Source organism: Charadrius vociferus, unplaced genomic scaffold (genome assembly GCF_000708025.1).
Source record: "Charadrius vociferus isolate BGI_N301 unplaced genomic scaffold, ASM70802v2 scaffold19, whole genome shotgun sequence".
Lineage (NCBI taxonomy): Eukaryota > Metazoa > Chordata > Aves > Charadriiformes > Charadriidae > Charadrius > Charadrius vociferus.
In genome coordinates this window covers 1,042,477-1,056,444 of record NW_009650173.1, presented here as the reverse complement: position 1 = coordinate 1,056,444, position 13,968 = coordinate 1,042,477, and the positions used below count along the sequence as shown (strand labels likewise).

The 13,968-nt window shown below is 45.9% G+C and overlaps 1 protein-coding gene across 1 annotated transcript in view; it reads right to left on the bottom strand.

The window, feature by feature from the left end:
• The window catches only part of MICALCL (MICAL C-terminal like), a 21,783-nt gene extending 18,570 nt beyond the window's left edge, over positions 1-3,213 (bottom strand). Inside the window, exon 1 of the mRNA XM_009892690.1 lies at positions 2,346-3,213. Within this exon, the coding sequence (XP_009890992.1) occupies positions 2,346-3,213 (868 nt within the window). The remainder of the gene's footprint in view (positions 1-2,345) is intronic.
• Between the last annotated feature and the right edge of the window lie 10,755 nt (positions 3,214-13,968).

Here is a 13,968-nt window from a genome sequence, read left to right as displayed (position 1 = left end):
AGAAGTAGATGCGTGGGGTGAGACTGAAGGTCCTTCCAGACTGTCTCCAGCGATGGATGTCTAAAGGAAGGCTATAGGCACCGGGCAGTTGTTCCTCGCCTTAATACTTGCCCAGGTTCCAAGCATTTTTCAGTTCAGGAGCTTTCTAAATTGGATGTGGTTTCTAAGCACCTGGTTAATCCTCAGTGGATTTCTCTTCAAGGAGCTTGCCCGGTCTCATCTCAAGCCCGTGGAGTTTTATCACCCAGCTCATTCTTTGGCTCCACAAGCCAACATCCTATTGAGGGTGAAAGCACCAGCATAAGGTAAGACCAACCATGCTTGCACAGAAGAAGTCTGTCTTGTCTCATATAGGCTAGAAAAGCCCTACTGAAAAGAGCCAAGAGGAGTATGAGAGTCAGTCTCATTAAATTGGTTTCTGCAAGGTGCTGGGAGGCTTTTATTTCGTTTTCTTTAAAGAAAATAATTTTTCTGAGACTCATGGTAAATTTCAAGAGAGAAAAATAATGACATATAATGTGGGCTAAAGCTTGTCATCAGTTCATGACTGCAATTTGCCAAGCCTGGGCCTCAGACAAGTGCCAATATGAGACAGAAATGCCATTTTAGAGAGCCAAGCAGGACTTGGCTCTTTACCAGTTTGATTTACTCAAATATGAAAGTTTGAAAAAGTTCAGTGAGCTGCAGTGTTGAAACGTTGAAGATGACAGATTACTGGGCAAATGGCTAGATCAAAGCTGCATTTTTTTCTTCTGAACAGACTTTGCAATGCCTATATTCAATAATTATAATAATTTAATGATTCCTCTTTTGGCTTGCACAGCAGAGGAATGCAATGCATATTAAACCAGCATGTTTTTCCAAAAAATTTAAAACAAATAAAGTATAGCATTATTCAAACCTAACAGGAGCTTTTCCCATGTTAGTAGGAGCACCACATGCTAATTATTGTAATACATTTCGTTAAGAGCAAGTCAGCTTGGCTTAGTTGATGGGTGATAACCAAGTATAGAGTCAGAAAAAGCCTCCTGTTTGAGACCACAGCATGACAGGTGTGAACACTAGTGACTCTCTGTGGCTTCAGTGCAGTCCTTAGCATCCTCCGGCTCAACCTGGTTTTGCAAGTTGTTAGATAAAGGGTGCTCCAAAAATTCAGGAAAGAAAGAGGGAGTTATTCTATTGATTTTTAATAAGCTTCAGATAAAGTCTTTTACATACTGTATATTTTCCTTACATCATGCAGAAGTTCTGAAGCAGAAGACATGCAAAAAGGATCTGGCAGCTCACTGGGAACATGTCAGTGACTTCACCTTTTACATACAGATTGTTATTTTTATGCTGCAGTACAGCAGCAATTTGGGGGTCACAGCTGGAGTTGCAATTTAATAAAATAAGAAACAAACAGGTATGCCAATGAAATTCAATAGATTATTTAGTTAAGTAACTGTGACTTTCTGCAGTGGGCTAGTGGAAAGTTGGATCACAGAGAAAGATAAGTGGGTGCAGCTCTCATACTTCATATTTTATACCTGAAACTGCTGCACTTAATTCTTTCTGAACCTATGCCCAGATTAGTCAGATTGTTCTTTGTTTGATGTCAGTATTTCTTACTCATCTGCCATTTTAAGACTAACTTTGTCCTTGCAAGCAAACATGAAAATTGATGCCTTTTAATCCCTACCCAAATAGGCTCACAAATAGGTCAGAGTAGGACAATAAAGCACTATGTCCTCTCAAATAAATGAACAAGAACATATTAATGACAGTGCAAAGCTCCCGAAATATGTCTACAGTTTGGTCACTACGACAGCAGACAGAGGTGAAGAGACACCTGCTGAGAAAGCAGATACACAGAGCAAAGCTTCTTGCTATTGCAACCCTACTGCTGCAGTCTCTGAGCTCGTCATGCAAAGGGCAGCAAATGTACTCTGTATTGCACTGGAGCTTTCAGTGCTCATGCTTTTGCTAGCCCGCTATACAGCCCCTTCTACAGCATATTAAGTCTCACAGCAGCAGCTGCTCTTCACAGCATCCGACTCTGCCTCACCTCTCCTTCTGCCTCGGCGAGTACATCTTCCTGTCCCAAACACATTTGAACAGCTGCAAGCAGCAGACCAAACTGGAGTCCAGCAAGCTGTGCTATGCTTGCGAATCCAGTTCTGCTCCTTTAAATCAGAAGCAACCCTTAGACCTTAACCAAAAATTACATTTATTAAGTTTTCCTATGTAGAAAGTAACTATAAATTAAACACAACATACAACAGATATGTGCTTGTGTGATCACACACAGGTCTTAAATGTTAAGTGCTATTACTAGAAATAAATAATTCCGCTCATGCCCTCACCTGTGGAAGGATAACATAGCCTGTCTTCTGGAGAACAGTCCTTCATAAAAGGCAGAGATGACATGAAGGAATTCCCCTCTCTGTCACGAACTTTACTTCTCAGTCTATCAAAGAGTGACTCAAGACTACCCTTCGGTGCAGAGTCATCCAGATTGTCCTTGGAGGTGTTCTGGGGCTCTGGAGATGAAAGAAGGAGGTACTTTTCATTACAGATAAATACATCATCCGTGGGAGCCCCAGATGTAGTCTCTTTAAAGGTAAACTTCTCTAGGAGTCCCGGGACATCCTCCATCCTAGTGCAAGATGATTTCTGAGGTATACTGGTCATCTTGGAAGGGCTGGTGTGAGGATTGTAGACTGGGAAGGATACCTCCTTGTTGTAATCCCTTAGAGATCTCTTTTGAGAGCTGACAGAAAAATGAGATGGATTTGAGAGAGGGCTCCCATTTCCTAAATACTCTCCTGCCCACTCCCTTACTTCAAGCTCCTGTGGCTGAGTGTTATTTATTCTATTATTGTTACTGTTCCTTTGGCCTAGAGAATAGCCAGGAGTACTGGGGAAGCTGAAAAAAGCTTGTTCTGAAGAGGCTTTGGCTTTGCTGTCTGAGTCCTGCTTTAGCCCTTCTGGAGATGAGGTTAGAGGCTCCAAAATGGACCTCTTGATTACATTGGCTATGAGCCTCAGCGGTGATTTTGGCTGGCCAGCTGCGTGCTCCCTGGCAACTGCCTCTGTACTCCTCAGAGCATCTTTTGTGTCAACGGGCAAAGCTGGTTGAGCATCATCTGCAAATAAGTGAGGAGTAGGACAAGCAGATAGTTTGAATATATCTTTTCTCCAGTCAGCATCCTTCTCCTCTGAAGTCCCCATTACTCCTTTGTTTTGATACCCCGGACTGGTTTCACCTAAGTCCACCCCGTTTGAATCATATGAGTTGAGTACAACAGATGTACTTCGCTGTTGAGTACAAAGCACCAGCCTCTTTTTTGCCTCCTCTAATTCTTGCTCAAGCTTTTCTTCTGGGTGCCTTGTATTTTTGTCATCTTTTTCTTTCAAATCCAGAGATGACAGTATTTTTGTCTTCCTGTTAATATCTTCTGGTTCAGAGGTATATTTCTGGTTTTTTTCCTTCCAGCCCTGGGCTGTGGATGTCCCAATGTCACCATCTATATCTTCAGGCTCAGAAAAATCAGCAGTCAGTGTCCCATTCCCAGGAGAGATCCGTGGAGAACCTCTGGTGCTGCTCTGAAAAGGACAATGGGGTACATAGAGATGGATGTCTTCAGGCATCTCTCTGGCTTTTTCTTTTCTTTGAAATACTGGGCTGTAGGGTTTGAAATGTCCTCTTGTAACTTCTGGTGGTTTCTTGTAAGAAGCCAACTATGAAAAGAAGATTATTTTAGGAGTAGAAAAATACAATTCAGTGTATCGTTTATTTCATACAATATTTTAATCAATTTCAATCTTAACATAATACTAATAAATATAATATTTTCTTTATATACACACATACATATGTAGACAATAATACAATAGGAAGAAAGGCTTTTCTCCCTAAAGGGCTAATATTTTTCTAGGACTGGAGATCTAATACTACTGGAAGATTTAATAGCCTAAAAATAATGTTTTTCATGCTAAGAATCTGTCATATCGGTACAAATTGCTTTTAATATTTTCCTCATAACAAAACAGTCCCATCTACAGGAAAATAAACAGAAGCAGATCTGCTCTATTCTCCTGGGTGCATTTCAGTTGCATCACCTTAGAGTTTCCAGCAAGCAAAGAGACCATCATCTATCCTTTCCAATTGCATTTATAATATTGCATGCTAACATGGTGCAGGTAGGAATGAATGAAGTGACCCAGAAAAGACTGTAAAATACAAGATGGTAGTTTTGAACAATTCAGTTAGTTCTCTCTTATGATTATGTCTCCTTTGGTGAAGATTTAAATTCATTACTCTAGCTACCAAAATCTTCTGCTGGAGATAGTAACAAGGAAAAATGCCTGCATTACCTAGCCAGCAGACCAAACCCAGAGTTTCTTAACATCTTGAAAGGGAGGCATTTTATCTTCAATGCTGTGTGATCACGGATGGTGAGAAGATTAAATTCCTGTTTCCACTTTTGTGCCAGATTCCCAAATTCACGTGGGTGAAGCCATTAATCTGTCTGTCTTCTTGTTCCCCAGAAGCAAGGCAATAATGGTTACTCCTTGTTTCACAGTTTTATTTGATGACTAAAATTAATATTGGCCAGGATCTCAGATAAAAAACCATGAGGAACACCAAGAAACAAACACCCTCTTAATCCTCTCTCTTTAGAGTAAGAAAGAGGACACCAAGCGCTGCTTATAGAGCAGGAGTTGCACGGAGTCACCTCTCCTCGAGTGCAGCATGGCCAGGCAGCATTGTGCAGCTCTGCTCCCCTGGGACGTTCCCTTCCTGGCCTATTGTCCTGGACCGGATTTCAACTACCACCGTGGACGTGGAAGACTTGATTTTTTTTCTAATGCAGACCTGAGGTCAAGCAACTTTAATCATGTTTAACCCAAGGGTGAGAACAACGAGCTAGAACACGGAGGACATGGGCTGGTCCCTACTCCGCCCAGCTCCAAATCCGGGGGACGTGCTGCCCTTTGCTTGGGATGGTCAGTCATGACTCCTGCTGCAACACTGCACTTAGGGCAGGCCCACCCTTCATCAGCCTTAAAAAAAAAAAAAAACAAAAAAAACCAAAAAAACAAAAACCAAAGGAATTCCTAGGTCCTGATGGAAGCTGAAGATGCTCCTGAGCTATGGGAGGTGTGGAGTCACTGGAACAGGTTGCCCAGAGAAGCTGTGGAGGCCTCATCCCTGGGGTTATTCAAGGCCAGGCTGGATGGGGCTTTGAGCAACCTGGTCTAGTGGGAGGTGTCCCTGCCCAGGGCAGGTGGGGGTGGAAGTAAATGATCTTTAAGATCCCTTCCAACCCAAACCATTCTATGATTCTATGATTCTATGAGCAAAGGCCTGCTGCAAATTAGGAAAAGAAGTCTTCTGCCAACCAGATGCCAGGGGTAAACATTAGACACAGGCACACCTATATATAAGGACTGTAATGGCCTGAAACCACCCAGGCTCCCATGCCAGGTTGCCTATGGCCTGGACTATGTGACCCCTTACCTCAGCTTCCAGATTTGCTCTCCAAGGCCAGTACCAGCACTTGCCTTTCCCCTGGTGATGGAAGTGGCATTTAAGCCACTCAGATGCGATCCCCTCTCACCCCACCGCTGCTGGCACCTGGCCTTGCCCAACATGCCACACATTAAGACCTGTCTCCATCCAACCCTACCAGCAGATGGGCAGACCAACAGCCAGCTCGGGAGCACCAGGGGACAGAGATCTGGGAGGTTTCCTGTCCTTTGGGCAGAAACCGTGGCACAGGGGAAATCCCAGTGGCAGTTAAGGGAAGGGCAAGGTGCTAGTGCCTACACGTTGGCCGATGCAACAGGTTAGTGCCTAACTCAGTGCCATCGAGGTCCAAGTCCCACAGAAAGCAAATGCCACTTAGCCACATGATCTGGGTATGGCTGTATCAATCAGAGCATCAAAGTCTCTTCCCTGTGTATAGCACAGGCATAGCTTCAACTTTAGTGGTTGCTGTGAGGACCAAAACTATTTAAGAGAGCAGAGGGTTCTCAGACAGCCTGCTAAGAGCAGACATGCCAGTAGTTACACCCATTTTGCTGTGCACAATTCTCCTTCGTACCTGTGTTTGGGAGTGATCCTCTCCAGGACCACTTTGACAGCTGGCTGAGCTGTCCTTCCAGTGTAGCCCAGGTTTCTTGCTGGACAGCAGAGGGAAACCTGCCAAAGACACAAATTTTGCCGTCATATTTGTATTGCTTTTGTCTTAGATAAAGTTTGCAATTAAAGAACAAGTGTAGGAAGTTAAAAAGTCATCTGGAGCTACAGTAATGAAGTTTATGGCCACAGTCACGTATGTGCACGCTGTGCCAAACACATGTTGACATTTTCAGTGGTGGATCTGAACTGCTTCCACTTTTTGTCTGGACATAGTGAAGCAGCTTTTGAGTTCCAGGAAACTTTCTGGAAAGTCATCCCTCTTTAGAGGGCTTCCAGGCCTTCAAAGAAGAGGCAGTCAAAACCATCGACTTTTGAAACTTTGGGTACTTCTGAGAAACGAAGAAAATAGATGACTTCTGAGAGTGCTGTCTGTCAGAGCGGGAAAGAAATGGGAAATGCAACCACCTGCAGGCAGTAAGGACAGAAACAATCCCGCTCTGTCCCAAGCCAGGCCAATGGACACTGCGCTGGGGGCTCTCTGAGGACCAGGCAAGGTAACTAATTGCTAATGGCCTTGAACCAAAACTAGCACGCACAGACTTAGACCTGCTGGGAGAAAAAAATAGGGAGGTAACTTGTCTCTGAAGGGAGTTAGGAGAGCTCTCTAATCTTTGTGCTTGCGGGAATTTTACATAATAAATAATATTTGGACAGAAGAAAAGTATCCCTGAGCCAAGATATTACCATGTCAAGCTTTAACATGACAAGTATATTTACAGCCAAATTATTAACTCCCAAACCCAGTTATTAGTTCTGAAACCCACAAAGGCTCCCAAAGCAAACTTTGGTTCTTCTACATCAGGACTGAAAGCTGCGTAAGGACAAAAACACACCGGACAGAGAAGACAGTTCCTGCACACGGACTTCAGAAAAGGAAAACCAGGGAGAGAGGCCAAATTTCCTTTCCTCTCAGCGTCTCACCTGCTCATTCCCAATCTTGATGCAATTTGTTACATTCAGTCAAGAACTGAGGGAAACGATGCGCTGGAGTTCATTAAGGAACTCCCACGGGGACCAGCAACCAAGGGCTGACCTTTAAATTCTATATAGCGAATTGAGCCATGAGAAAACGTGAGAATCCAGAATTAGGATAAAAGATACCCACTGTTACCTGCATAAATGAGCCAGGGGTGGTTACCCTGGTCCACTAAGGCCCTTGGCCCCCTCACACGGGCAAACATCATGGCTCAGCACACTGAGGGGAAATACCACCTTTGCAGCAGCAGCAGCCGTAACACTGATGAGGGCTTAAAACCCACAGCCCAGGAGTCTGCAGGGTACCAGCACCTGCCTGTGGGGAGAACTATGTCCCACTACGGCTTTTGTGGGCATGCATTAGCTTACAAGGACAGGGCCAGCACATGTGAGAACACGGCTTTGCGCAAAGCCACAGCTTGCCGTCTTTCACAGAGATAATGGATTTATTCCCACCAAGATGCTGAATCCATATTTGCAGCTTCACATTCAAAACAGGATTTAAAAAAAAAAAGTTCCCTAGGGCACTATCATCATCTGCTTGGCCCAAAAGCTACTCCAAGTGACCAAGATAAATTAAGAGCACGGCGTTCCCCATCACACGGCCACAGGGATTAAAGATTTTGAAAGGTAATATCCTGCTCTGAGCCTTTCAGCCAATATAGCCACGACACTGATTTCCTTTCCTTGGCTGCATACCTCGTGCTGTTTATGAAACATATGTGTTTTGGGAAATAAGTCTGAAAAGAAGACAGTTTTTCTTTCATGTGACTGATGATCATATGAATTCTTGTAAGCAAATATTAAGTGGGTTAAATATAGAAACTAAGACTTACAGTGTTCCTCCAGAGAGTAAAAAATGTCTTTATTCTGTTCCCAGTATACGCTGAATGTACTTTACACCTCATTTTAACAGCATACTTGAGGTTCAGTCATGCAGCGTGTAGCTTCCCTCTCAAAGGCTTTTAGCTCCCTCTAGAGCCCTTTGGAGGCACACGGAGATTTTAATAAAATGATGGGAAAATTAATTCACAAACGAGTAAGTAATGCACTTGCTGGGAACAAGATGAAAATGAATCCAAATTAAGAGTGACCCCCTGTCTGCTCTTCTCCCCTCTCTCATAGTCTTTCTTTTTTTTCCCCTCAAACCTGGAATAAGCATCATTTTTCTTTGATCTTTTAAAAACTGAGAACAATTGAGGCAAAATTTTAAATCCAGGCCTTTGGTGAAGCCAACACTTCATTATAAGCCAATCCTGAAATGCTGTACAGTGCTCAGAGACAGCCCTGAGGCTGATGCAGATGCCACGAGACTTTTCGAGGGCACCCTGCTCTGCCTCCCCACCCGGGGCATGGCACAGCCTTCCCCAGGGTGGGACATCCCATGCAGCTGCTCCAGAGAGGCCTCGCAGGCACAGCGAGTCCTGTGCACCTTGGAGGTGTAGTGAACCCCAGGGAACACAGCCCCATCATGACCCATCTGCCTGTCCGTCCGCCACAGCTGCCTCTCTGGGGACAGCCCGTCACAGGGGATGGTTTGCTGAAGTTGAGCTTGGTGGGAGCATCCTCTGGGTACCATGAAATAGCCCTGTGCATCCTCTACTGAGACATCCCATACGTGTGGCACCAAAGGCCTCCAAGGGACCACGTAGTTAGACGACACATGTATACCTGAAAGCACCTGACTCGGATGCAAGCCTGCTGCCAGGAAGGAGATGTGCAGCTCGTCTCCTTTTTTTGAGACAGAAAAATTCATACCACAGTGGGTACTTGCAAATAATCTTGAAGCTCGTTTTTGCATTCAAACCAAGCAAGCCGAGATGCCTCTGCTTGAACGCTGGTCCCATAAGACACACAGGGATCTTACTTGTTTCGGGAGCAGAGTCTTAACTTCTCTGAAGGCAACTGGGACTCTGAGCGGCAGCAGAAATCCCCCTCATTGCAGAGGGCAGCTGAGGTCAGGGTTAAAGAGCAGCTATCACCACCATTCACCAAAACCTGCTGTCTCCATGCCCAGAAACTGTGGCACTCAGTCACATGCACAAATCCTTTCTTTCTACTGCTGTACATTCATGTTTTACACTGAAGGCTGTCAACACCCCTGTCTAACAGGTACCACCACGTTCCTAACCAAGTTTTGAGGGGGTTTCGGATGATGGTGACCTCACCCAGCTCCCGTACCAGTATGATCAATCCCCCCTGACTGGGGGTGGCTGGCTCATTTTGGGACCACAACCCAGGAGGATTACTTAGACGCAGCTCTAGCTGGGAGGAGTGACCACACTGTGTATCAGAAGTAAATTGAGCACAGACCTGTTCACTATTGAAATCACTGCATTCCTGTACTGTTCCCATGGACAAGGATGGTCAGCCAAAACCAAGTGGAACTGCCAGAGGATAAGAACTAGTAATGCTCCTTTTCACCAGCTCATCTCTTGGGATGGCTGTTAGTACTGTTTTCCTTTCAGTAACCCTGAAACATCACCTGTTGGGTTTTTTTCCCAACAAAAGAAGAGGTGATAGAGCACCTGTAGGTAAGTGCAAATAGGCACCTCCAGGAGCATTTCTAATATGTAATACTCAAAATGTTAGACCCAGCATTGCACCTAATCAAAAGCAATCAGCGCAGGCAGGGCTACAGACAGAATACGTGGCTGTGCATTTTCTTGGGGAGAAACAGCGGGTAAGGGTGCATTTCCTTGGCTGGAGAATTAGCGCTGACACAACTTGCCAATGGGTGTCATAACATAGGGAACAGTCATGCAAAAAGGGAATTTGCTCTTTTCAGGACAAGAAAATAGGAAAGAAATATTTGGTGCATTTTAGATCTCCATTTTCCCAGCTAGCGTTGCCAAAATACAAAACTTTTAAAAGAAGGAGAAACAGACATCTAAGGGACAGGAAAAGAGGATACGGTATAAATAGAAGGTACAATCGCTTCTCAGGCTTTACTCACTCGTTTGGAGTTTTCTTCTCCAATTCTGATACTTATTTAATGCTGTGGAGTGAAAACTGTTGGCTCTCTGTAGGGCTGAACAGAAACAGAAGAGACACACGGTCAGCTAATGCAGCAAAAGCCAGAGAGAGTGAAAACAGAGAGGGGAAAACAGACGCGGAGGGAAATAAACTCAACCAAGAGGTGTAGCGGTGTTCGTTCTCTAACCAGCTCCCCCCGGTCCCGGTCCCTCTCCCCCGGAGGCGGCCGGGAGGGGGCAGCGCGCACCCGCCGCAGGGAGAAACCCAAAGGAGAGGCGCTCCCAAAGGAGAGGAGCTCAGGTAACACTTTCCCACTTGTTCCCAAACCAACACGGGCTCTTTTCTCAGGGAAACCGGCAGGAACAGAAAGGCAGACAGACAGATAGGCGGGCGGGCGAGGGGACAGACTGAAGGGGTAAAAACTTAGGGATGCTCTAATGCAGCTGAGGGAGGATGCAGAGCTGAGAGACCGCCTGCTCAGAAAGACCTGGATAACCTGGTGGGCATGGTGGGGAGGAAGGTGACCTTAGCAGCAAGCATGAAATTCAGGAGGGAAAAGGATAAAATACTTCAGTGACTGCATGGGGTCAAACGCTGCTGGGCACGCTTTGGGGTTTGCTGCTGTCTTCCCCCCCCCGCCCCCCTATGAATAAGGGCTTTGTTATTCAAGAGTATTTCAATCACTGTATGAAATCCCCTCTTTTGAGTTTAGATGAAAAAATGCATATATGGACGTGGGGGTGGTGGGAGATGGGAAGAAATAAATGCTGATGGCCTTTTATTTTCTGCAAAACCATTTCTTTGGCTGTTTTTAGCACATCTTTTAGTCCTGACCTTCTCCAGCTCCAGAAAGGAGTTTCCTTTTGGACGCAGACTGTTCCTAAACCTCTCCCCACCTCCCTGCTAGCTATATCCTTTCCTTCTTGTGCTTTCTCTGGATACAAACATTTTAAGCAGCTACTGATAGAAATGTAAATTGAACCAAGCAGGGCTCTCTAGTGCTTCCCAATATCACTCTTGCTTAGACAATACTGCAGATATTGCATTGACTACAAATAGCATCCAAACTTTTTACTGGTGGGAAAACATTCATCCCACCCCTGCAACCTAAGAATGAGGCACAACTACTCCAGCTTACCCTTGCCCTGCATCGCAGAAGTGCTGTTTCAGTTACAGCAGAAATCCCCCAAATGAAGACACCATTAACAGGTATGACCTTGCCACACTGCAGGCAACAGCCTCCGCTTTGGAACCTCTCCCCCCAGCTCTGCCTAGAGCCCTCAGGAGAAGCTGCTGCAGCATCCCCAGGTTGAGACACCACTTACCATCAGCGACTTTGGATGTTTTGGGGCTTTCCTCCGGCACCACAGGGCTCCTGGTGGGCGATGCCCACCTCTGGACAGGGCTCGGGCAGGCGGGGGGCTCCAGCAGATAGGTCCGTCCTTCGCTCACTTCAGAGTTCGACGAGTCGCCGTTAAAGTCTGACTCCAGCTCAGAGCTACAGGGGAAAAAGGCAAGATGGAAAGAAAGTGGGACATTTCAGAAGATGCACATCCTGGAGGTATTCACTCCCCTTCAGTGCAAACAGGCACCGACATCAGCGCTGACAGCAGTGCAGGGCGCAGAGAAACACATGTTTTGCAGCCAGAGCTGATGTCCTCATTTTTATTTTTTCATTGTCATTATTACAGGACCATAATTTGCTGTAGGTGCTACACAGCTGAGATATCCCTATTCCCATCAAGCTCCTGCTCCCCAGATTTACTCCCACAACCACTACATTCAGCACGTGGAATCAAACTGCCGCTGAGAGAGACTTGGGGGGAAACAGCACACTGCTCCGTTAGCAGGGACAGGCCCTTCTGCTTGCGAGGCTGTACACCAAGATGAAGAAAGGGAAACAACATTTGCAATGCCAATCGGCCTAGAAGCAAGGCACAAAGGTCAAAACTCTACACGTTTTGCCCACAGAAGATAAAGCCAAGGAGGGTGAGGAAATGCCTTCAGCAGTTTGGGGGAACCCATGCTGGAAATGATGCGGCATCAGCTATATCAAGCCTGGGGTGACAGATGATGCTGCACTGGCACTGGGCTGAAACCATCTAGGCTTATTTTGCTGGTTTCTAATTCAAAACATCAAGCATGATGAAAGAACACCTTTCAAAATAAGAGCTTTGCAGGTATGTTTGAAAGCTAAGAAAATAGATGGAAACCTATTTCATTCAGCACACAGAAGGACAGACAGCTTGGCTGAGACCTCTGTAAAACCAGGGTATTTTGTTCTCTGTTATTGCAATAGCATCATTTCTTATGGCGCACCGGGCACCTCGCAGAGCCACGGGGAGGGGTTTGGACCACAAGAGGCTGTGCTTGGTCTTGACCCCACTTCTGGGGGCTGCAGTTCAAGAGAAGGAGGGAGCCTGGGGGAGAGGGGTGAGGACAGCCACCAGCCCAGCAAGCAGGGCTCAGGCAAGAATTTGGAGAAAATTGTAAGCGTTAGTCTAGAGAGGAGAAGACTGAGTGAAGCTACGTGAGAGCCTTCAAAGGTGCAAAAGGCATCTGTAGGAAACAAGGAAATAAACTCTCCTCATTCCCGCGAGCCACTGGGACAGCCCATGGAACAGCGAGTGAAATGAGGCACCTGAGCTGATCACAGAGGCAGGTTTTGGCATCCCCTTCCTTAAATGTAATTAAAAATATGCCACCCAAACACACGTGAATAGCACACACTTCGTGACCTTGCTTCTGGGCAGGAGAATGACTGTTTGAGGCGATTATTAGTCCTTTCTGCAATAATCATGGGATTTCTTTCATCTCTAAAAGCCAGACTGTAGGGAAGAGGCATTTTCAGGCTTTCTGATGTGACCACATTCCCACCACCATAAATGAGCATGCCACCATCCTACTCGGCCTATTTTTAATGCAAACAATGCTGCTAACCTAATTCATAGATTTATTGTGGTGATTAATAGCTCTGCCTTAAAAGAAGAGGTGCTTATGCTGTGAGTAGTCCTGTTGGCGTGGCAGGAGAAAGCTGCTTCGTGTTTGTATAGCCCCACCGCCTTGCAGAAAGTAAAGATTTACTGTAACAGGCCAAGACACAGCCCAGGAGGCAGGAGGAAGAAGAGCTAAAGGAAAGGCTGCAGACGCTATAAAGCCAGGGTAAATGCCATACAGGTAGTGCCCACCAGTCCTGCATCCCTGCTTCACCCAGATCAGACCAATAGCACTGGGAGGCCGAGGCCGGCCAGGCAGTGAGGATCGGAGCACAGCTCCAGGTGCGTTGATCTCTCGGTAGGCTGGATCAGCGTGGCCTCAAATTTCACTACTAACACATACTTTTTAGGTGTCTTTCAAGCTGTGTCAAACATACAGATATATATAAAAATATATAAATGTATGAAGTCTTTGATAGTTGAGATCCTATGTGGATGGGGAGATACCACACTGAGATTGGGCAGAGCGCCATGCAAACGAGTAAGACCTGCCATTAATATTGATTGACATATTTCTGCTTTTAAAGAGCAAAATGTTTATTTTCCTTGGCTGGCAAGGGGGTAAGTGCTATAGTAGGAGGCTTCTCCTCTGATCTCTGCTTGATAGGTGGTCATTATTCACAACTACCTAAAGCCTGAGCTGCAAAGCTGTGTCACCAAGCTGGTTGCTTTCCCCATCCCACCGCGTGCCCGGCGGCCAGCTCAGCAGTGCCATTTGTCACTTGCTGTTTCTCTCATCACCCATTTTTAGGCAGGGGGCTTGCCTGCTGGAGCGGCAAGAGATGAGGGGCGCCCGAGCTGCCGCAGGCGCGGCAGGGCGGCCCGGGAGCG